The sequence below is a fragment of the Pezoporus flaviventris genome, unplaced genomic scaffold (assembly GCF_033815535.1).
Source record: "Pezoporus flaviventris isolate CSIRO_AGI_PZ_B2104156 unplaced genomic scaffold, CSIRO_AGI_Pfla_v1 ptg000045l, whole genome shotgun sequence".
Taxonomy (NCBI): domain Eukaryota; kingdom Metazoa; phylum Chordata; class Aves; order Psittaciformes; family Psittacidae; genus Pezoporus; species Pezoporus flaviventris.
Window position 1 is genome coordinate 11,187,684 of NW_026892593.1, and position 25,445 is coordinate 11,213,128.

At 38.9% G+C, this 25,445-nt stretch overlaps 1 protein-coding gene across 2 annotated transcripts in view; it reads left to right on the forward strand.

Moving 5' to 3' along the window:
• Positions 1 to 25,445, forward strand: part of SLC2A13 (solute carrier family 2 member 13) — a 162,337-nt gene that overhangs the window by 54,151 nt on the left and 82,741 nt on the right. For both annotated transcript variants that reach the window (XM_061467451.1, XM_061467452.1), the window contains exon 4: positions 19,550 to 19,658. In XM_061467451.1, coding sequence (XP_061323435.1) covers positions 19,550 to 19,658 — 109 coding nt within the window. The remainder of the gene's footprint in view (positions 1 to 19,549; positions 19,659 to 25,445) is intronic.

Genomic DNA, 25,445 nt, shown 5'->3' on the forward strand with positions numbered 1-25,445 from the left:
TTCAAACTTGGATTTAACAATTCAACTAGTTCAAGGAGGTTTTCAATGTGGTTGTTAAATGAAAAAAAAAACCACCAAAATTAATTTGCAAGTGATTTACTTGAAGGATTTGATTCTATGGAGTGCAGGTTCTTATTTGTCTTTAGGGAGAGTCTGTGTGTTTGTTTTTCAGTGATTTCATTTTTCTTTGTAGCTAAGGCAGAAAACATCAGGTGTAGCCTGTAGGAGTTGTGTGTATTTTTTCTGTGTTTGCTATATTCCTCAGTAAAGGCATTCAAGAACATCTATTACTACAGTAACTGAATCTCTCCTGTGATAATATACTAGCAAACGTCTTCCGTACTTGGTAAAGTAACCTGTAGTTATGGGCTAGTGGTGATCCTGAAAACAAGGAAATTTTGCCTTTTCTTCTTTTTTTCAGAAAAGGCATTTATTGTTGAAGTGTAAACACTGCAGTGTTCATGAGCTGCTGGGAAGCACAGCATAGACCCAGACTCCTTAAAAACTCAAGAAAACCACGTTCTTCTATTTTCCTTCATTTGGACTGGGAATAAAGGCCTCAGTTCCTCTTACAATTCTTCAGTGACTAAGAGCCTAGGTACTGGATAACCTGTATGTAATGGTCCTTACACAGCTCCATTGATGAGAGATCAAGGTCAGCCTTCTCTTTTACAGGAGGAATAGTTGAGGCAGTGTGACTTAATTGCTGTTAGAATTGAGAACAGACCCAAGGTATCAAGTGGCTACAGCACCGTGCTGAGATGCAGTATAGTTCACATGCTGTACATGTCACTTATGAAATATACTTAGAGCATTTACTCTTCGCTGTTACGTGGCATCTTCTAGTTGTAATATATTTGATCCTAGAATTTGCCTCCTGTTAAGAAAGTTCTTTGGCTTTTTTCAGGAGGAGTAGTTGTTTTGCAATCTGATTGGGAAATGCTTCCATTTAAAAAGTGTACACCTCGTCTTGATTTCCAAATAACTGTATGTTCAAATTCCTTACTGCAGTGAAACTCTGCTAATCCCACTTCACAGAGAACAGGCAAGGGCTTTGCACCAAAAGAAGTTTCCAAGGGTTGCATGGAATTCAGCTGCCACTGCTACTCCTGGCAATACTAGACCATCCTCAACATTTTATGCTAAATGCCATGTGAGTGCTGCTAAACCAAGCAAACGTTCAGGCTTGGCATCTTGGCACCTTTGGCACTCAAGCACCTTGGTCCTTGAGAAGACCCCACTTTATTCAGGGTCATATTGTCTTGTATATCCTTGTGTGGAGGTTGGTCCGAGTAATTTTTGTCCAGGTAGTAAAACAACAACAGATTATCACTGACTTGTGGTGGGATTCTAGATGCCTGTGAGGAGGATTTCTCTGTGGCCTGTAGGTCAGACATCTGCCTCAGCTGGCATTACTGCTGTATTTGAAGCCTGATGCTTGACTCTTGCTCTATCACTAGCTTAGGGTGCTGTAATGCTTTTCTCAAGTGCTTTAGAAACCCAACGCCATCAGAGCCTGTTCTGTGCTGTTATGCAAGTTGAGCTGCCATGCATAGACAGTAACCCTCTCACAGTCCTTACAAAAACAACACAAAGAGAAAACTTAAGAAGTGATCACTAGAAATTGCATTTACATAGATAGCTAGTTAGGTCAATGCAACCCCAAAGACAGCTGCAGACAGACAATCTGCTTGCATTATATCTTGTCTGGTTCCAAAGTAAAACATATATATGTATTTAGGGCTTTCTAGTTGAAACAGGAGTCACAAATTAATCCCCGATGTGTTTGAACTACAGACCTCCTGAATGATGAGCTCTGCGAAATCCTTGTTGCCCTGTAGTTTTGAGTTGGTTTGTGTTTACCTAATACCTTTAACCTGGTTTTATTACTTCTTGAGGTGTACCATTGTCTTTTGATTTTTTAATTCTTTTGATACTTTATAGGGATAGGTACGTCTTGTTTCTTCCACTGTTTCAATAACAATGGCTAATGAAATGGTATCTACAAGGAATGCTTAGGAAAAATTGAACTGAGACTTGCTGCTCACAACTACATGTTTTGCTGTGCTTCAGGGAAATCAGAACTTGAAATTCTGCCCATGCTTACTTTTGGTCTGTATCTGTCCTGTCAGCCTGCCTTAAATGACATTTTTTTTCTCTTGTAGCTTATTTACTGAGAATGTCATATTCCCGAGGATACAGAATCTTGTGCATTAGTCCTTGGAAACTGTTCTGTACTTGTCCTGTACGTTAACAGGAAGTAGTGGTTGCCTCGTGGGTTAGGGTGGATATGTGATACTTTCTGTGATAGCATTATGCCATCGGGTAACAATTTCCATTTAGTGTAGTGCATCATTTGTTAACGAGTGGTGCAGTTCAGCAGTATCCTACCCCAAGTTCTTGTACTGTCCAAAAGATCAGTCTGGGCACTTTACGCACATCATGACAGTGTTGCCATACTGGAGTGGGAAACAGACGGGCTTATAAAGGTTTCTCCAATAATTCTGTCAATCTATAATGTCAGTGTGAACAAGCAGACTCTGAAAGAGAGCAGGGAGAAGGGAGTGCATTCTCACTTGTTAGAAGTGTAGTGTTTCAATGGCACTGTGTGACTTCCCCTTCTTCCTCCTCAAGGATAAATTATTAATGAATCTTTCTCTTCAAACCTTTTTCGGCTACCCAAGTCCAGAAAGATTTGTTACTTCTGGAGCAAGCAAGACCATCAGGTACACTTTGGTATACCTGGAAGAGATGGCTGAAGTGTTCATTCTGAGTATGTATCTATGTACATTTCCAGGTTAAATTTACTTTTCTTCACTTCTTGAAATGGAATATATCCACAGAATATAAAAAAATAGTTTAAAATACAGTCCATAGATTGCCCCCCCCCCCCCCCCCCCATTTTCTATATAAAACATGAAGTGCACTTTAAGGAGCACCTGAATTATTTGTACAGTTCATTCTGAGAAGTCTTGCATTATTCACTTTGCTTTTTTCTTTGATGCCAGACTGCTTGCATCATGGTATTGCTCTTTGAGGAAGCAAGAGCAAGCAAAAATAAACAAACATTTGTTCTCATATTAACTGAAAAGCTGTTGTCATGTTGTAATTCATTTTGGTTTTCTGCCGTTTAGTATCTATATGTCTTTGATACTTGCCTTCCAGTACATACCAGATGAGAACAACCAAAAGTCAGGTTCAGTGACAGATTAATGTGTTTACCACCTTCTTAAATATTTCTTTCCATCCTTGTAAAATAGGGAAGATGTTTGAGATGCAGATGTTAGGTCTGTGTCACAGTGCTTGAGCTTGGAATAACTTTAATTGCTTTTAGTATAAAGACTTTCTTTACTGATTTAAAAGTCAGCTAGTGAGTTTGTGGAAAAGTCACAATCTGTGCAATCTTTCCAGTTGTTCCTTGTGGTGAAGTGACAGAGGGTGTTAGTGTCATTAGTGAACTTTGAGATTTTAAAGCAAATACCTGGCCTTTGGGAGGAACAAATTGTATGTAGAGTGTGGGGGCTAGGAAGGGTGTTTAAGAGGCCTGATTTACATGATTTGTTACATGATTTACATGTAACAAATGCTGAGTTAGGGGATTTTTCTCCTACAGCAGTGTGTATTGTTAGAGCTTCATGGCTGAAGAGTTGGGGTGGTTCACTGTCACTTTGCACAGGAGAAGGGGGATGATGGTGCTCATTTTGTATGCTGGTCTTCTGAAATGATTACTTAAATGTTGATGTCACTGTTCTAGACAGAACCATATGTTTTTGCTGTTAAGTCACATTGGCTGCTTTTGAGAGCTTCTCTTTATTTGAAGCCTGGGAAGAAGTGTGTCACGTAGGTGACATTTGTGATCATTGTCTTTGTCCACTGAGAATAGAAAAACCTCCTGTTTTAAATCAATGGTATTGCAATGCCATCTATCCGACCTGAATAGTGAAGAAAAATACTCCTCTCAGTCACAGAATTGAGTTGCTGTTCTTTCCTGAGAAAGGTCGCTTGTTTAAATTATAAATTCTTATATTGCAGCACAGTGTGACAACATTTCTTTAATTTTTTTCTAGACTTAATGCTTACAAGTTAATTTACAGAGTGAATTACCTGGAAGAATCAATGTAAAAATAACTTAATTCGCTCTCTCTTCTAATATAAATAGCATCACGTATCACATCTTTGGAGGCATGCACTCCCTACCTAAACCACTGTTTCTCTGTAGCTGTGGTGGCTGCTGGTGGAAGGTTTGAGCCGCATGGCGAAGGGTCTCTGGTGTTTTTGAGGTGAACGCTTGGCTATGCAGCAGCTATCTGTAGAGAGCACAGAAGCAAAAGCAGTCGCCTGACTCAGCTGCGAAGCTTCCAGTCGCTGGAGCCAGATTACCCACCCTCGCGTGTCCTTTCTGCGTAAGGGCAACATGTGCTGCTCTCCTTTGCTGGCATGTGTGTGGGTTCACCCTTCTGGATCTGTTCCTTTCCCACAGGCTGCTGCTCCCCCAGCTCCTTTTGTAGAGATTGTTGTTGTTTTTCTGAATTTTGGGTGTTTCTTGCTGATAGAAATGTTGCTGGGTCCCACATCTTTGCTTCTTCTCCCTTGTCCATTGTGTCTGGTGATCCTAGCCTCACTATTTCTCACGGGAAACACCTTTCCTTTAATGGTGAGTGCTACTGGACCACTTCCATTTTCATGTATTAAAGGTGCAGGATGTAGCATGTAGTGTTCCTGTAAAATGTTCCATTCCATCACCCAAGTTTCACTGGATCACCTTGTCAGCCAGCTGCTACCCACAGTACACAGAGTGACCCAAGCAGAAGCAGCCACTGGTTTGGACTGGAAGTGAAAAAGCCATCATTCCTTTTCAGAGGTCTGCAGTGCACCTGGAAGTGCTAGTTCTAAATGACTTGATGTACTTAGAGTCAATGTGGTTGAGATGGGTTGTATTTTTGTGGCACAAGTAAACATTTTCTCCTAAGCCCTCTCATCTGAGAGCAGCAAATAGTTTTCTTCAAAACTACTTCTTGAGAAGTTTGATGTTGGTTTTTTTTCTCTCAGTAAATTCTAGCTAGACTCTCAACCACAGTTTTCTGCTTCCCTTTGTCCTAATTCAATCCTGACCTTGCTCAGCTTCTTCAAATGTGTCATGGGTTTCTCTTAATACTGCAAAGGTTGGTTTGAAATATGGAAAAAGTTTAAAGCATCTTCAGTCAGCTGCTATCAATTGAGCTCATCATTATCTGGAGAAGAGAAGGCTGCGTGGAGACCTCAGAGCAGCCTTCCAGTATCTGAAGGGGCCCTATAGGGATGCGGGGGATGGACTCTTCATTAAGGACTGTAGTGACAGGACAAGGGGTAACGGGTTAAAACTTAAACAGGGGAAGTTTAGATTGGATATAAGAGGAAACTCTTTCCTGTTAGGGTGGTGAGGCACTGGAATGAGTTGCCCAGGGAGGTTGTGAATGCTCCATCCCTGGCAGTGTTCAAGGCCACATTGGACGAAGCCTTGGGTGAGATGGTTTAGTGTGAAGTGTCCCTGCCCATGGCGGGGGGGGGTTGGAACTAGATGATCTTAAGGTCCTTTCCAACCCTAACTATTCTATGATTCTATCTAAAGCCAATGCAAAATGCCCTTCCTGCAGTGTTTCTAAGCAACTGGCACCAACCTGTGAGGGAAGTGTGAGCCACATAGGAGCTGAGACCTTCCTGGCTGCTGCAGAACGGCCAGCAGTGATCTGCAGGGAAAGGCTGGCAAGCAGGAGATGAGATAAGATGGTTCAGGTGACTGCAAGGATGGGAAGTCTGCATTGACACTTTCATTTAAATGGTCAGAAGGTGTCTGCAGGTTGACCCAAATAAAAGCTGGTGTTGTCATGGAACAGCTGAAAGTAAAGTGTTTGATGTGAAGGCTTCTTTCTGAAAGTATGAAATTTAAAATGCGCTGAAATTGAAATCCTTCCCTGAAGTTGGAAGTACGAAAATACACTGCAGTAGCATTGATAAATTAATCTCTTTGGTGTTCACATTTCCATTGGATTAGTTACCTAAATTTGTTCCTAATGGACAAGATTTGGTTGTTATTTGAACTGAAGTTTCTATCAGCTTTCAGTAGCAACATGGTAAGGACTTCTTCAAGCTGATTTTAAAAAACAAAAGCCAACTTATTCCATGTTCCTATACCTCTTCTGGCAAATCTATTCTAAAATTATAAATTCCTTTCCCCTTGTGTGTTGGTTGTTCCTAAAAATCCAGTATGCAAGAAGAGGGCATAGAACATAATCAGCTCTCAGGACTTGCCTTTATTTTTCCCCTGCTCCTTCCTCAACCCCCATGATTTTTATCATTATATACTAGGCTTGTCTAGTAAAAAGCTGTACAGCCCTGCTGAAGGGAATAGGACCTTACAGTTCTGTGAGAAATAAAATAAATCCTACAGGAAAATAAAAAAGCATTCTGTTTCTTGCCAAAAGCTGTTGACAACAGTGGTAAAGGACCTGAGGTGACTCTCATATTTTAGGATGAACTTGCAAAACTAGTAATGAGGAGGGGGAAAAATAATAGGTAGGAAAAAGAATAAAACTCAAACCTCCAGGGAGCTGCTCCACGATTGAATACATTGTGCTAGCATTACAAAATACTGAATTAATTTTGTCCTATATGTCTTCTAAATGAATTTTAAATAAAACCTAATATTTAATAGGAGCAGTTTAAATTGCTTTTTTTCCTACTGTGGTTTTATGCAGAAGCATTCTGGTTGCTGTCAGCTACTAAAAGATGCATTGAACTGCACCTGCATTAACATTTTGGCTCTGAACAGCAGCATAGTTCTTCAGTGAGTCTCTTCTTGTCTCTGATCGTCACCCTCATGTACTGTTTGTTCAGACTGCAAAACAGTGTTAGGCCCATGGAGTAACTTCCTTCAGGGGAAATTAAACTGGAGATTCGCTCTAGGGATGCATTCAATGGGCTTGGAGTCTTTTGGAGATATGAAAGTTCTAATCAATGAGAGTCTCAGGGCAGCTTCTAACAGCCCCATGCATGGTGAAGTTCTGCCTAGGGGACCAGGCTAAATCTAATCTGACATAAAATAGCATGTCGTGTACATCTAGGGACCTCTGCTTCAAACAACTTTGACCCAGTAATCCCTGCCTACTGCACTGCCTTACTTGCCAAGATGCACATGGTCATACTGCTTCTTAAACTGCGTATTGCCCAGAGGAATTCATTTTTTGACACAAATAAGGGAGCTTCTGTGTTAAAATCTGTTGTACATTTTAGGGTATAAGCATGTTATTAAACCTGAAGGTAATTGAGTCTGGTGGGTTATGTATATCCTCCCCTTACCCCAGTCAAAGTTAGCACTTCTTCAGGGAGGGAAGGACTTCATAGTATTTTCTGTCCTTAAGGAAATCGCTTTTCTTTGTGGTGGAACTGATCTCAAAGTTGCCATGCCATGGCTAAACTTTTCTTGTAGCTTGCACTTAGTGTACTATACCAAGTATGAATTTACACTTGAGTAATTTTTGGTAATGCAGATGATCAGTTTGTATTTAGTTGTGCTATGTGCATCAAGTCAGATGGCTTTCATATCTCAGCGCTACTCTGCAAGTTTTACTGTGTTTGATCTTAAACATCTACTGTTCCCTCCAGATGAATGTTAGGTCATGCATGCATTTGTAGGCTGCTAATTATCTGGAAAAAAAAAACTTGTAGAAACCAGTTTATGACTGTAAGCATAGTTGGCTTTTTTCTTGTCCATCAATTTCTATGAAAAATCATCATTATGTAGCATATATTACCCTAGTTCTTTCCAAAGCTGAAATCTTTCTCTGTCTGGTTGCTCAAAGTCAGCCTGAGATTGTCAGTTCATCAAAGGTGGTGTCATTTCTATATTGTAAACTTGATTCTCTGCCTTATTTTTCTCTATGTGCTGTAATCAGGCAAGTCATTCTTACCTCCACTCTCCACCTTCTGCCATGCTTGTCTGCTTGTACCTTCATCCTACCTGTGTAGGTGCAGAATAAATATAGATGTAGATATGTAGAGAACATACAAATAAGTGTATAGATGGAGAATGGAAATGAATTAGCTTCTCAGATTAGCTTCACAGCCTGCATGATCAACAGCAGTGATTTCTGTCAGTGACTGTGTCAGCTCAGTGAAAGCAGGAAATACGAGGTCACTGAATGGAGATTATTTGGAAATCCACCCTGAAACGTAGGTGGTCCAAACACTGCAGCTTTCTTCCAGCTTTGCTCACCCTCTGTTTTTGTTTACAAGTTTCCCCCAGACTTCCTGCCCAGGAATTTTTCCTTGCAGCCTGCATAATAGGTTGGTGACAGCTGGCAGGAGGCACGGTTGGGCAATGATGCTTTTACTGAGAGACATGAAAATATTTTCCTGGTATCCAAATTAAGATGCAGATGCTTCTTATATCTGACACTGAAAATTAACTTCATTGTTTCCTGACCCAGTCCAGTGCCAAACCAGACTGTTGTAACTCACTGACGGTATGAAGCAATTTTGTTGATGCCTTCAGATTTGTCAGACTCTGCACCCTGACAAATTCTAAGTGGAGTAATAGCCCCCTTCTTTTGTTTTTTTTGGTAAACAGGAGGTAGGACTTGATACAATTTCTGTTCTTTTTAGTGCTTATCCTTGAAACATCTGTTTTTCAGAAGAAGTTGTTTCACCTCTGGAAAAATAGCTTGTGTATGAGAGAGGATGTTCATGTCTGGGTAGAATTCTGTCCCTTCTCTGAGTGACAACTGATCATTAGTGGGAAGTCTCCAGTTTGCCCTGAAGCCAGGAAGGTTACCTGAAATTCCAGCAATGCTAGTGATATTTTTACCCTCAAATCTAGGAAAACCATGAGCTCCTGGGGAAACTGAAATGCTAATCAGTAACCACTAGTTGCTGACCAGATACTTCCACTGGGATGCTGTGAATTGCTCTATGAATTTTGCCTTGTGTCATCTTTGACTTCAGGTAGAGCACATGTGCTTCTGAAGCCCTAGGTAAGAATTCATGTTGGTCCTAAAATCAGCTTTTTCCTTAATGCAGTTTATGTTCTTACTGCCTTTATGAAAGGAATTTAAGTATTTTTCTTTTTTAATAGTGTTTCAGCTGAGAGTGCTTGCTGCATTTATGCAAGTCATAATTTTAAAGTTGAAACCTTAAAAATGTCAACAAGGTGGTAATGCAGATGTTTTTTCTCAAGGTATTACTTCTTAACTACAATAGATTTGGCCTGGAACCTGAGCAGACCAGAACTATTTAAATAGCTTGTTGTAACAGCATCTTCCATGTGCAGCAGTTGGTCTAGCATGGATTTTCTTGTGTATTTTACATATAGAAGGTTATTTATTGATTTTGCTGTAAGTGCCCTGGTGCTTACTCTGTTTCCATCATTGCTTTTTGTCCCCCTACAAAAATGAGCGTTAGCAAATGAAATTAAGAAGCTGAACATAACATGATCCTGTGTGGCATCTTTAGGGATACCTGGGAGGATCTGAAAGCAATTTGCTGCAGTGGATGTATTTTTAGTAGATGGTTAATGCTGATTCTATTATAATAGTGATTTTCTGTTACAGGAGGGTGTAGGTAGACCAACTCTAAAGAAAGGATTGTTTTGGTGCCTATCTAGCTTTTACTTATTTTTTATTTAGACTTCATTTGTTGACTAGGGCAGGTTCTCCTTGTGTTCTTCAGTGCTGCAGGGATCTACTTTGTTATGCCTGAAACTCCAGAGTGGCTGGAACATAAAAATTCACATAGGCTGTATGAGAATCCTCCAGAAACTGAAAGATTGGAAGATGTTATGAACCTCAGCTTTTCATAATCTCCAGTTCTTGTGATAAAAACATTTCTTAGGATCAAAGCCCAAGAGATTCCTATCTGTTCTCTGACTTTTTATATTGTAAATTATTACTTCAGCCACTGCTAATACTTAAGCAGGTGGTTGAATTGGAATTGCTGCTGCAGCAAGATACGATCTACAGTAGATCATATATTTTGCTTGTTGTCCGTGGACCCCAGACATGAACCATGTGTCCACTACACTGTGGATTTTTGACAATTTGGTAAAAATGGCCGTGCCATGTCAGACAAAGCCTATTTTGCCACCATTCTGCTTTGATAGCGGCCAACACATGGTGGGTCACACCTATGCTTCTGGTTTTGCACCTGACATTTTATACAGGACTTTTGTTGTCTTATTTTTGAAACAACCATGTTCTCTGCTCGTCTTCATTGTGGCACTTTTGATTTTGTGCAACTTTTTTAAATTCCCACTCTTAATCTTTTTTTTTCCTCCAGCTTGAGCGCGGTGTACTTGATTTGTTGTTTTCATCTGTAGCTAAAGCAGAGGCCTATTATGATAATGAAGGCAGAATCACACTAAACAGACTGTTAATACTAGCTTGTTGTGAATCCAGACATAAGTATACTAATATAGTATAATTGTATATGCATTTTAGTACGCAGGGGCCTTGTGAAAATAGTGTTATTAGTGCTTTGTGTTGGAACCATTCCATTGATTTGATTGTTCTTTTTGTCCTTTTCTCAATCTTCCCCCATTTCTACTGTATTCCTATTTTTTTGAGATGAAGGTGAGAAAGCAGAGGGGATCAGAACTGCATACAGCTCTTATCAGTCATAGAACAGTTTGGGTTGGAAGGGACTTTTAAATCATTCAGTTCCAAACCCCCTGACACAGGCAAGGATACCTTCCGTTAAACCAGGTTGGTCCAAGCTGTGTCCAGCCTGGCCTTGGACACTGCCAGGGATCGGGCAGCCACAGCTTCTCTGGGCAACATGTGCCAGAGCCTCACCACCCTCACAGAGAAGAGGCTCTCCCTTCTGTACAAGCTAATCTACTCGCTTTTAGTTTAAAACCATTACCTCTTGTCCTGTCACTACAGACCCTGGTACAAAGTCTCTCCCCATCTGTCTTCTAAGCCCTCTCTAATATACTGAAAGGCTGAAATAAGGTCTCCCTTATTGCTATGTCATATTTCATACCAGTTATAGAATCATAGAATAGTTAGGGTTGGAAAGGACCTTAAGATCATTTAGTTCCAACCCCCCCTGCCATGGGCAGAGACACCTCACACTAAACCATGTCACCCAAGGTTCTGTCCAACGTGGCCTTGAACACCGCCAGGGATGGAGCATTCACAACTTCCCTGGGGAACCCATTCCAGTGCCTCACCACCCTTACAGTAAAGAACTTCTTCCTTACATCCAATCTAAACTTCCCCTGTTTAAATTTGAACCCATTACCCCCTGTCCTATCACTACAGTCCCTAATGAAGAGTCCATCCCCAGCATCCCTATAGGCCCAGTAGTCAAGTGTTTTACACTTGCTGATTTCAATATTGGTTTGCATTCTCTGCAGAAGTTATAAATTCAGGGTAAAAGCTGTCAGTCCAGTGTGACTGAGAGGTTCTTGATTAATGAAGCCTAGGACTAAGATTGCAAAAAGGGATTGATCTACTGTTGTCAGTAGGGAGATGGCAGAGTTTCACAGGATCCGTATGTAAGGAGGCTTTTCAGTCACTCTTTAAGATAACTGTGAAAATAGTACTTGTAATAAATGTTGGAAAGCCATTAAGGTTTTAATAGGATTAGAATGAAGTGCGCTATCATACAGTGTCATGATTGTCCATTAATTCCTAATATTCAGTTTGATTTTTTGGGATGGAGTGGGATTTTATTGGGGTATTTTTTGACTACTATGAGTACCAAACTTCCTCTTTCATTATTATTGGTTGTAATAACCAGTACCAGCACAAATTTTAGAATGATGTAGTTTTCATGTAAGAATCATGGATCTCTGATGGGTGCCTAATCCAATCCCTGATCAAATCAGGCCAAATCGCATCAGGTTCTTCAGCAAGCTGTCTGCATATCTCTTTCTGTGTTTGACTACTTCCGTGGGTCCAAATAAACAGACTTCACATCTGGTTCAAATCTTGCGCATTCCAACTTGTCTTTTGACTTTTGTCCTACCCCTGCACACCTCTGGGGAATCTCAGTCTGTCCTCTCTTTGGCCCTCTGCAGGTGGCTGTAGATAGCAGAAATCTTTAAATTCTCTTTTAAAAAACTGAACAATCCCAATTGTTTCAGCATCTCCTTGTATGTTATGCGTTCCAGCCATGTCTACCTTTGCTGGTTCTCCTCCAGGCTCATGAAGCAAGGTGTTGTGCTCCTTGTAGCTGTGGGTCTTGGAAGTGCTGTGTAGAGGGGAAGAACTACCTGCTGGCAATGTGCCTGCTCTTTATTCCAGGATGTGGTTGGCCTTCTCTGCTGAAGAACATGCTGTGGTTGAGTGACAGTGGTTGTCTTAGAGTCCTGTGTGTTTCTGATAGCAGATGGTTAATACTAAAAGGTAGCAAATTAGTTAGTATTTTTAGGTAAGGTATGATCTTAGGCTGTTGTTCAGTGAACTGTTTGGGTGTGTATCTGCCCTTCTGTCTTTAGTGGAACTCAACTTTGTGCTCAAGTTTAAACGCTTCAGTGTAAAACAGTGTTGAAGCAGTTTCTAAAGACTTATTTTAACTTCAAACTGGTCTGCTGTTCTGTCATCTGTGCACCCATTGATGGTGCTCTCTTGTTAGGAAGCCAAACTTGAAAGTCCTTTGACTTTAACCTACAGTGATTTTTTGATTTTTCTCCTCTGATCGTTCTGGAACCTAACTGAGCTGTGCTATAATGATACTGATTTCAAAACAGGTTTTTCAAATGTTTAAATATGGATCTCATCTCTAATTTAACTTTTTTCCTTTTATTTTTAATGAAGCTTTTATTGCTAATGGCATCTGAATTTTAAATAAGTGAGAGGAATTTTTCAGGGCCCTTAGATAAATGTGGGTTTTTTTTTAACTTTTTAAGGAGATGGTATAAACTAAATATGCCATTAATAAAAAAGAGTAACACACAACAGATTGCATCCATAAGTTTCTATGGAGACTTGCACTGACCGCCAGGCTCCTTTCGCAGTTCTATTAAATTTCCTTTTTCTCCTCTTCCCTCCTGGGAATGTGTCCCCGTGTCGTATTCTTTTGGAGGGCAAAGACTGGAAATCTGTTTTCACTGTTAAACTGCTGGCTTAGGGCATGAAACAAAGGATGGAGAGGGAAAAGTAATATCACTGAAGTAAGGTTTTGGGCAGAAAACACCCTAAAAAATGTAAGGTTTGAAGTGTGTTTCCCAGGAAATAAACTGCAGTATCTGTATGATTGTTAATACAGGAGCAGCTGGGAAGATCAGCTTGAGAGTAGGTTACTGACTGGGTTTGAGGGAACAGAGTCATCAGTTTTTCTGGTGCTCTTTTAGTTGAAAACAACAGCAACATCACCACCAACACATAAAAAAGGCAAAAAACCCAAAAGCACTCTTGAAACGGCCCTTACTGCAGTTTTCTTTTAGGCATCTTTCCTTAACTCAAAGGGAAAAAAAAACTTTTTTATTCCAGATTGCTAAGTGTTCTGCACTGCACTTCGTTGCTTGATGAGTAGAGAGAGAAGCTCTTCAGGCTGTTACAACTCTTGCCTTATTTTGGTTGTGTCTGTGTGATGCTACATCACTTTATCTTTCCTCACCTGCTTTCTTTAATGAGGGTCACATCACTGCTTCCTGTGTAAAGCAGTTCTAGAGCAGACCATGTGAAGAAATGTTTGCTAAAACTACACTGCAGACTGCAGGTATGCACAAGTCTACCTTGATACCTTACTGCTTTGTTTCTAAGGTGCCTACCACAGCTAGAAGGAAAGCACAATGTGATCCTTGTTTTTCTCTGTCCCTACCCCTGTTTTCCTATCAAAGAAACAGGTCAGCCTTCCTCTTCCTCATTCCCCCACTCCAGAGGTCTGACAGTACCACTCTGGGGTTCCTCTTCCACCCATATGGACTCTTATCTGTGCTGCCTCTCAGCTCTTGCTGGCATCATCTACATACCCATTCTTCTCTGTTTGCTATCTGTTTTGTCATGGTTTCTCCAGTTTTAAAGGACTTCATTACAGTACTTCCTGCTTTCTATAAAGAACATGTCATACAGAGCCAAAATGAGCTCCTTTTATTGCTTCCCTACTTGCCACTGCTTCTTGTCCTATTCAGAGGTATTCTCAACTGCTGCTGCCTTTGTGCAAGTACTCAGTCATATAGATTTTCCATCACCAAAGCTTTATATCAAAGAATGTATTATCAAGGGAAAGATAGTTTTTTTCCCTTTACAGATAAAACTGCTTTGTTTTCAGGATTCCCAAAAGACCAGCTCAACTTCCTGTCAAAAAGAAACAAACCCTAAAAATCTTTATTCTTAGTGGTTTTGTTCTCAGTGTGTGGATTAAAAAGATCTTTTGGAGGTACTATTTATTTGAAATATAGGTTTCCTGAGGAAAAAAACCCAACCTTCCAGTTCATCTGGGCATGATAAAACTCCCTGGACTACTTAATTCTCTAGAACCAAACTGGTTATGTCTAATTAGCTTTTATTTGCTTTTAGAGCAGGGTGTCTTATTATACCATTGGATATATTTGCTGTGGAAAACTTAAAACCACTGAGTTATTAAGCAAGCTGACAGTCTTTTCTCATTCTTGGCTGATCGGGGGCTATGCATAAGTAAAACCCACAACAGCAAAAAAAACCTCAAACAAACAAACAGAAATAGACTCAAGCAAGCAAACTTTATTTGAGCTTTCTCAGAGGATTAGAGAACTATATGAGTTAGGAAGTTTCCTCCCTTACTAGGAGTGGTTCTTCCAGTGTTTCTGGAAACATTGTGAGACAGTGGGGAAGAGCCTGGTACTTAAGTAAAATTGTTCTATATCTTCTTAGGATAAATATTGCAGTTTTGATCTTGTGATTTGGTAAATTTTACAGAAAGGAAAAATGAATACAGTTGATATTTTTAGAAAATATTCGTGTCATAGTCCAGGACAGAAGGGGTATTTGCTTTAGTGTGTCATTCATATGCAGAAAATGAGCTAGCTCTGAGTGCTTTAGAGGAGGAGTTTTAGGTGGAGGAATGTTCTGTAGATGATCCAGAGAAAGCTGGACTGGAAGCTGTCTTTTTGTAAAGAAAGGAAAAATAGGAAAGATTCCAATATCTGTTTTCTGTTATCCAGATCACCAGCTCGAAGTTTCTTTTTTTGGTCCAATTTCTAACTGTAGACTGGTTCTTTGAAGATTTAGCTGGATGGAAGAGAGAGTGCTGACTGGCATTAGGACAAGCACAGGTCCGAGAAAGTAATCTGAAGGTTGAGTTTAATTGATGCTAAACTGATTAGTGACTGCTTTGTTGCTTGGCTAAGCCTGCCTTTTTGGAAACAATCCTCTACAGCAAGAGCACAAAATGCTGGCAGGAGTCCTACATAGTTTTAAGCTGTTGCTACAAGCTGTTACCTAGATTAGCTGGTAAAAGAATGCTTGAACCTGCAGATGACTTTGGCAGAGCCTGGTCTCTAACCATATTTTGCTGGCTGTAAATTTTGCCAGGTATTGTACTAATAATTTGAGGAAAGGGGGATCATGAGGTTTCCAGGCACCAGCTGTCTGCCTGCATTTGCTGGCAGATTTTTAGGTTGGTTTTATGTCTATCTACAATATTTTTATTTCCCTGGAAGTATATACAGTAGATTTTCGTAAGGAGATGTGGAGACATCATCAATACCCATTCTTCTGTTTTTTTAGCTTTCATTATTTAAATTCCTTTCAGAACTAGGGTTTGCTTTGTTGTTATTGTAAAGCATCTCTATCTTGTAATTGGCAGTGGATCACACCCAGACTCCTGTGATTGCCTTACAATCCATTTTACCTACAGAGGAAAATTAAAGTGCCTTACAGGTGATTCACAGTTTCTAAACCTAATTTTCTTATGGGTTGTAACAAGAATAACAGCTAAAATAGAGGAAGCTGGCGTCACAAGTTTCATATAACACTCTTAAAACATTTGAAAAGCATCACTCTCTTTCCAGAAGCAATGATTTGACAAGAACAGCTCCTCTGCCCCTGTTTAGCTCAGTGTAACCTGCTAAGGCTTTTTTGGATGTGAAGCCAGACTTCCAAATCCTATTTTTGCCCTTTAATTAGAAGGACGAATGTCTAGTTAGGTAGACAGTTTAGATCAGGATAAGAAAAGGCCAGTTATACCACAGCAGTCCACTTCATGTATCACCACTTCATGTAATGTCACCTTCTACAGCAGCAGTATCCTTATTTTTCCATTACTCTTTATCTATTGCTGCCATTTTGTACTCCTACAGCAAGCTTCAGCTGCCCTTTACTGTCGCATATTTTGAACCCTTGTAAACATATGCATTAAGGAAATTTACTTCAGATAAAGTAATTATCTGAAACCACAGCACAGAAAGTCCAACCAAATCTTGTCTCCTTAAATTAATCATGACATTGTGATTATGGGTCTCATCCTTTTGACTTCATTTTAATTCATAGATTAGAAGAAGGAAAACGAACATCTTGGTGGCTTCTCAAGTTCAAATGGAGTAGTTCAAATGCAGGAATGTTTCTAAATCGCCTGTCTGAAGAGAAAACAACAGCAATTAAGGCTGAATTATCATAAGCAAAAAACTACCGGTTTCTGGAGGCAAATATCTCTTTTCTTTTCCATCATAAAAATTGTCAAATGTTTTTTTTGTGATGCATATTTTGCCTCATCTGTTTCCCTCTGGTTCTGTGAGCAATTAAATTGCTCCATTTTTTAAAGATTTCAGTTTTTAAAAGATTTATTGGTTTGTGCCTTTTTAATCTATTGTAATAACCAACAGCAGACTTAATGGTTATCAGAAACGCCTGAAGTACAATTTCAGTTTTTGGAAGACTTCTTTTCAGAAGAAAAATGTATGTAATTCATACATACGTATATAATTTTAGTTTTGACACATTCTCTGTTGATAACAAACGTGTTTTGCTTAGAGTTGTTTATTTGTTTGCTGTATTCATATATTACAACCTGTAAGAAGGCTGTAATATATGAACACAACAAAAGATGGAAGGCAGGCTTGATGGTAGGAAAATTGAAAAAAAAAATAGTATAGTTGGGTTGAGGGCTAGATAATTTTAATAAAAAAGTTTCACACTCATTTTCTGCTTTAAAAACAGCCACCTCACAGTCAAAGTCCTTTGGGTTTTTTTAGTGGAGTTTGTAAAGCTCCTTTAATATAGAGATTAACGATTTCTTCTGTTTTTTTTCATTCAGTTTATTGGTTTGCAAACCTGAGGGCTGTGAATCTTATGAAAGAATATCCTTTAATTTTGTGTATGCCTATTGATATGTGCAGTTGCCATGGTACAGATTTAGAGTAAAACTTTTAAATCTCTGACTTGAGCCATTATGATGATTTTTAGCATAATTCTTTCTGATGCAATTAATCAGAAGTCTAAAAAATTCTTAAGTATGTACTGCATTTAGCTGACTGGAGGCTCTAAAGATCTAAAGTAAAGGTCTAAACTTTACTACATGGTCTAAAAATTTCTGCAGGACCCCACTTCAGGCATACAAACTGATTTTGTGATGAAGTTTTGTTGAGAGTTCATGACTCCCTCTGAGATGCAAGCATTGTCTGGGAACAGCTGCTATAATTTCTAGCTATTCATTGTAACGCCGCCTTTCCAATTGTTTTGTGCAATGCTGTATTGTGAGTAGAGTTTTATATAACTTTCATCAAATAGCTGAGTCGCTCAGGAATTGTTAGAAATCTTGTATCGGTTCCTTAGGACATTTCTGCTTCCTTTCCTAACAGCTTCTGCTGTAGCATTCCAGCTTTTTCAGTGAGCATAGTCATTGATGGTGGGCTTGAAGATTTAGGTTGGATGTAAGGTCCTTAGGAGATAAAGATGCATTTTGAACTCCATTAAGTGTTCATAAACATATAAAGTTTATGAAGAACAGACGATCTCTCTCTCATAGGCATTCAGCAGCCTGGGTTCATGACAGATGCTGCAGTATCAATTGCCAGAGAGAGTTTTAAGCCCAACTCCTCCATGCTCAGGTGTGATGCCAAGTGTGGAAACCAGAGGGCTGTTGTTTGTGAATAAAGGCTTACAGTTGCATTTGTTAGAAATCCAGGAGTGTGTCTGAGGTCCGAACTGCTCCAAACCAGCAGTCGGTGCCGGTTTGTTGTTTTTCCACTTTGCCAATTTGACTGCTAAACCTTTTGATATACTTGTCTACCCAGCAGTGCCATGTGTCTTGCTTGAGAATATATTGCCAGATACATAGATTGGCTCTATTTATCTGTCACTTGATTTTCTCAAAGACATTTGGAAGATAGTGATGGGGCTGTATGGCAAGACAGGTGGGATGTACTGTCTGAATGTATAGCTGGAAAATTTGTCAGACTGCATTCTGCTGTTATTAATAAAGATGCAAAGCTCAGTGATGATACAGTTGGGATATGAATTCAGAATGGTTTTTATGTAACTAAGTTTTGCCTTAGGTAGGTCTAATTATTTTTCAATGAAGAAAATATTATCAAACCCCCCTTCTTGAGTCTGTTCACAGATTATCAGCTTTCTGATGTTGAAGCTCTTTGCATGTAAATGGTTCTTTGCTAACAGACCCATACAAGGTTTTATACTGAATCAATACATTTAATATTTTCTGTATGTTCAGGAAAGACTTTGAAAATATAAAAATCTCCTCTTCATCTCCCTTTTTTTCAACTATTTGGACCTGTTGCTATTGTGATCTATGTTTGGTGTTCTGAGTGGGTACAGTAGATGTGGTAAGATGTATAAAACATAGAATTTTTCGCCAGACTGTGTTTGCCCCAAATACCACTTTGGACAGAAAGAAATTTAAGTAAATAATGAAGTGAAGTATTTTAAAGTTTTGCCTGATATATTACTTTAAAAAAAAAAAACAAACAAAACAGCAAAATTAACAGGGAACAGAACTTTCTCTGCCAGAAATTTTTGCTTTTCTCTTAATTGAGAAACCGTTTTCTGCTTTTCTGAATACAGCCTCATACCATTGCTACCAAAAGCATGGAAAAAAATCAAATCATTTGTGCTCTCTCTGCTGGCTTTACAGCTGTGCAGAATAGATCTACCCCATACCTTCAAAGTACCCACACTTGCAGTTGATTTGTGGGAATTGGGTCTTTGGAGGACTAGGGAGAGCACTGTATCTGCAAGATCCAGATCTGAGCAGTGGGTCACAGCATTTCTGAAATAACCTTTCAATAACTCTGAGAGTTTTTAAGAGAGGAAACAACAATGATATTCTGTGATAACTTTGAGTACCTTCAATTGCAGCAGATGTGCAATCTGTTAATATGATATAGGAGAGTTATGCACTGTGTACAAAGCAGTTTCATTTTTTTTGCCTGGGCTTCCTGAAAATCGTCTTTGTAGTACCATGCAGAAAAGCAGAAGTGAAACGATTGAGTTGTTCAGAAAGTATTGTAATAATCCAAGTGTGTTTGAAACTAAGGTGCAAAGCCTGTTTTGCCTGGGAACGTTGACTTGAGAGCGATCACTTAAGAACTATCACATATTGTTTTTTGTTGTGTGTGTTTTGTTTTGTTTTTAAGCTGGACCTGTGATCTGCAGAATGCTAACATACCCTCCAACTCGAAGAGCCTTAATTGTGGGTTGTGGTCTGCAGATGTTTCAACAACTGTCAGGGATTAACACCATCATGTATGTATTTACTGCTTGCTTCTCTTTATAAAGTATTAGAAAAAGACAGACCAGTAGCAGTTGTACATGGGCTTCTGGAGAAAACCTGAAATGTGAAAAATGGAGTGTGAGAGCTGGAATGCTGGTTTGAAATCTAGATATTGGTATATTTGGTGTCTCAGAAAATTGGTACAAGAGGGTGTTAGCGTGAGGGCAAACATTTACATAGAGATGAGAATGCAAATTGTAGTCTTGGAGATACATTATTCTATGTTAGGGTTTACAGTCAAAGCTGTGTATGTCAAGACAAGAAGGTACACTTATGGTTTGAATTTATGTGCAAGTATATCAAAATACAGTGAGGGTTAGACTGTTGACCATGATAGAACATTATTGTGACGTGCTAAAAGAGGTAAGATGCTGAGGGAAGAAACATTTCCTGTTTTACGTGGTTGTTACGTGTATGAGGATTCAGTAAAGGTAGAAGTGAAGAACATATATTGGGGTTTGTGATAAGCTGTCAGCTCACAAGAGGAGTAGCTCTTGACAAATATGTAGGTACAAGACCCGTCTTGAGGTGAAATTACTGTTGAGCTCTCCTACAAGAGTAACTATAATGAATAAGATATCCATACTGTTCTAAGAGCAAGTGTAAAATATATTGCAGTAATATCTTATAGAGAGAACTACACCTAAGGGAGCAAGCTTGTTAGGAAATTGTTTAAAGGAACACCTGAAAGAATAAAGCTTTTAATGGTATTGAGAGCTACCATATTAAGTGATAAATACCTGCCATCTATCACAAGGAGGGAAAAAAAACCACCAAATTCAGCATTATTAAACTGCAAAGGAGGGAAGTCTGTAGCAGGTGAAGAGAGACTTCATAAAGTAGAAATTGTGACCAAATTTGGATGCAAAACTGATAAGTTGTGTGAAAACCAGGAGACAGGCACATAAAGAGCTTTGAGAAACTATTCAGGCACATCAGAAGCAACAGACCTAATAATCTCCAGGCCCAGTAAGGATCAAGGCAGGAGAACACTAGCAGAAAATAAATCTTTAGCACCAAATCTTACAAAGAGTCTTTTTGCATTTGTGGTAATTATATAGGTGTATGCGGCTTCCTGCCCATACTTAAGATGTCTCAGATGGTCTGTTTCAAATTCAAGTGTTAGTGGAAGAACTTTTAGAACAAGCTGATCAAAATGATTAGTAACAAATTGCCTGGACTCATCAGGGTACACCCAGCAGGTCTGGAGTAACTCAAATACATAATCTGCATGCAGCTACACCCCAGAAAGTTTTATTTCTGTCCTTATCAAAATTAATTAAAACTGTCATAGAATCAAATGAGAAGATGCGTGCTTATAAATAAGAAAAATGAACGTGTACATGGAAAATATAAAATATGAAGAGCAAATATGACTGTTGTAAACAGATTATTAACTAGCTGGGTGCAAGTTTGTGGTCACGTTAGAAGTGTATCTTCCATATGAACTAACCATCCTAGTTGAAGACAGCTGCTGCTAATACTTCTTGAAGAAACAAGATGGTCTCAAAGGTAAGAGAGAAGCCCTCTCAGATTAATGACTTTTTAAGATAGGGAAATAAAAAAAGAAAAGGTAAGAATAGAGGATAGTTATCATAAGATGAGAGTAGACTCCTACAGGGATCTATGTGGAGATCTTCGCTGCTTTAATAAGTCTGTGAAAGGGCTAAACAGCAAAATAACAGTTTGTACTCATGCACCATTCATGATTCCCTCCAAATCTGTGAGCATGAACAGTTATAGGAAGATAATACAAGATAACAAGTTAATAAAATGGCAAGTGCATTAACCATACAGTGTTACACAATAATGCTTGCAGGAGGGAACTGGCTAACTAACATGCGTGGCAGTCTAAATTGTTACTACTCAATAAAGAGATCTTGACGTTGCATTATAATTTTATGATGACATCCATGACTAATCTGGAAACTGGTCTGCAAGCACCAGGATAAACCAAGTTATATGGGGAAAGAGATACCTATATGTCAACAGGATGGTTAGGACTCTGCAGCTTGGAAAACAGATGGGCTTAGAAGAAACACAAGAGGATTATAAAGCTACTAATGTTATGGAGAAGATGGGCAGAGCATGACTATTCATCATTTCTTATAACACAGTTTTAAAGACTTCTAGCTCTTACGCAGCAGTGGGTTTAAAATAAACAGTTTTTCACACAGCACATAATTGCACAGTGGAGCTCATTGCCACAGGATGCTACAGATGCCAAACGTAGAAGTAAGTTTAGAAGTTAACTGGGGGAGCTTATATAATAAACATTATTAAAATGTTATTAAACGTGATATGGTTGCCACTTATGGCCAAGGACAGTCATTCTCACATCTTGGTTTATACTACTTTAGGATACCTTATTAGGCTAGAACAAAAAAATTGGCAGTTCACAAGGTTTAAGACACTGGTAGGTTGACTGTTTATTTTAGACTTCGTATGTTTTAAAATCTCAAAATCCTTTCTGTGTAGGAGGTTTTACAAATAGTTTGTGATTGACCTAATTTGCTTGCGGATGTGTAGGAGGACAGAATTACAACTATAAACCAGTTGAATCTTAGCTTTAAAATCAGAAAATGCCTATAATAAACACAGGAAGGCACTGTTGTTAAAGGACTGGCTTGCAAACCATTTGTAATATTCAGTATTTTTTAATAATCCAGTATAACTAAATTTTTAGTTATCAGGTATGCAAGGCAAACAGTCTTCTATGAAAGGACTTTTTTCAAATGTAAGTAAGCAGCTGTCTGTTGATGGTTTGCTTACTTAGAAATTGGTGATTGCTTTTTAATGCAGTAATTGAATGGTACCTTAAGGAACTGTCAGATTGCATTAACTCTCTAAGCACTATTTTCCTCTTTGTTATGTTATGACATTCTGGGATTGCTGTTCCGTTGCAGCAGGGAAACAGGCATTGGTTGTGGTTGGAGGTTGTAGGATTTTGTTGGCTTTCCTTCAGTGGTTTTGCAAGCTTGTTTTCCAGAAACATTCACAAAAAATGTTTGATGGTTGGTGTTCACTGTCTCTTTGGTGCTGCTGTGAATCCCCTTTTCTTGGTATACCCCTTTCTAGGCTGTAGGAGAAGAGGCTGATGACCTTGACTTCCTGTTGCCTGGCTTTCCCTAGCAGAGAATTTAGCTTCTGGTTCCCTTTCTCCTTATGTATTTCCATGGGACACTTTTACACTGTGACCAGCTAACATGGCAGCATCCGTGATGGGCCCTGACTTGTTCTAATCTTCCATCTTGAGGTTTTCACTATTTCTGCTCTGAAAGTATTTGTTAAATCTTTTATTTCACTGTAAGAAAGTGAGGCCGCAGGAGTGAGCTTGTGTGTCTGAAAAGCTTGGTTTTTTAGAAAACAGACTGTGATGAAATCACAAAGCAGGAAAGTAAAATGAAAATATGAGGAAGAAAACACAAAATTATTTAGTACTTCCCCAATTTGTTTATGCTTTATTGAGTAACTCTTCTATTTAAGAAAACAAGTGTTTGAATCAAAAAGTGCGAGTGTTATATGTAGGAAATTATGTAGAGGAATTTTGCAGGGGTCTAAAAATAATGACTGAACGTACCCAGTAGTAGAAGAGATCCTAAAAAGCGTTAGAATATCTACAAGAAACACATGGAGCCAACAACAAAAATCTAGAGCTCTCATGATTAAGGAGTCTGTTCTGTGTTTTCTGATTAAAAATTGCATATCAACATTGAAGCCCATGAGAGCAACAAAGTCCATCTGTAGTTGGATTCCTCTTGAAGATGGGGAGAGGAAAACTAAAAGAACTTTTGTAAGAGTTGTTGAAGACTGTCATCTGTCCATCTCACTGTGTGATAAACTGATCTAGGTTTTGCACAGAAATAGTTTTATATTGTGTTTGAATCAGCCATTTACGTATATAACATCCAGCCGCGAGGAACCAGGAATTCTCATCACGTAGAGGATGTTACTGAGCTAGTGAGAGCGTCATGTGGAGCAACCTCTGCATTGAGGAGGTGGATCTAAAAGAGGAGCAAAATTTAAAAATAGGCTAAGGAGATTGACTTTCACAGGAACAAATTCTAACACGATAAATTTAGTCAGTAAAAGAATAAAGCTCAGTGACCTTTGCTTTGATTCATTTTTTTTCCGAAAAACAAGTGTGCCACTGCTGTTCGATAGAGAGCCTGAAGCAGGAAAAAAACATTTCCCTTTTGTCATGGCTTTTGCCAGCTTATCTGACCTGTAAAAGATGAAGTCATACGTTTTCAGATGTGAGTGTCTCACACTGGTACGAGCAGATCTGAAATGGCTTAACTTTTTTGTTTCTTATCATTATGGTGTTTTCTCATCTTGAAATGTGAAGCTCGGTGTTTCCGGCCTAGAGTCACAAATTTGGCTCACAGGAAGCTGAAAAAGACCCTGTGGAGGAAATTATATTCCAGGACAGCAGTTACTACAAGTTAGCTTTTTAATAGTAACATATCCCAGGATTGTATTGAAACAGTGGTGTGCAGATATTTTCAAGCCCACAGTGGGCCATAGTTAAGCCTTCAGGGAGGACCAATTTTAAGTCAAAGCTCGAAGCTGATTTTCCACATCAGTTTCTTCTTTAAAAAAAATAATTTTTTTTTTTTTTTTTAAAGAATAAAATCCTTTTAGGGGTGGGAAGAAGAGGAGACTTGAAGGATTTGACTTTTTCAAATTGGTGAAAAACACAAATAGAGTACATAGATGTATTTGCTGTATGCTAATGTTCCTGCAGGACAAAGACTTCTGGAATCATTTCTGGTACTCTGCAGCTTTGTTGCAGTCAAAAACCCCAGACAAATATGGGGAAGAAAGCTTTTGGGAAAAAACCTCAATTACTTTGAATAGTAAGTAGTAATTTAGCCATAATTGGAGGGAGTTCAGTATTGTCTTGTCAGAACTGTTCACAGGTAATGTGGCCTGTGCAGGAGTTCCTGCTGCTCTTTTGGGGGCTTGCTAGTTTTGATTGAGGCGATGGATGTTCACACAGGCTGCCTGTGCCCTCAAGACTGTAATCTGAGATAAGATTGAGGAGAGAGCTGTATCATCTTGATTATTCTCATTCTTATGAAACTTCAGGGGGCTTTTTGAAAGCCAAACAAAATATTTTGTTCTGCAGTTGAAATACTGGCTTGATGTGATGCTAGTTTCGTAATTTGCCATTATTTTCTCACACTGTGTTAGAAGAGCTTTCTGCAGCAGAAAAGCAGTATAATATGTCAACAGGAAGAGCTCATGGCCTTCACCATTTTTGTTAAGCTGTTTGCTGGTATATGTGATCATTTATTCCTAGTTAATAAAATGTTTATTTATTGTTAAGATATCCTTGCATCTCCTAAAAGTTGAGTGAATCCCCATGTAAAATGTATTGGTGTTTGGATTTGTTTCACAGATGCTTTTGAGCTCTAACAGTCTTGCTTTTTTAATCTGTGCAAGGAAACAAAAGAATAACAACAAAAAGATGATAAGAAGAAACATTTTTTTCAGCTGTCAAGAAAAAGTGACTGAAAGAAAATACTGGGTGGAAAAGGAAATAAGCTCAGAGTAATAAGATGTGGGGAAAAAAGCTGGATAAAATAAAGAAGGAAAAGACAAAAGGGGACAAAAGGAGATTATGTAACAAGTGGAAATTGAAGGTTTGAAGATAAGAATATTAAAACAATTAACATGAAAAGTGATTGGATATTGTACTGAATGTAAATGACAGAATGAAAGAGAACAGGAGTGGGACTGGAAAGAAGCCAGGA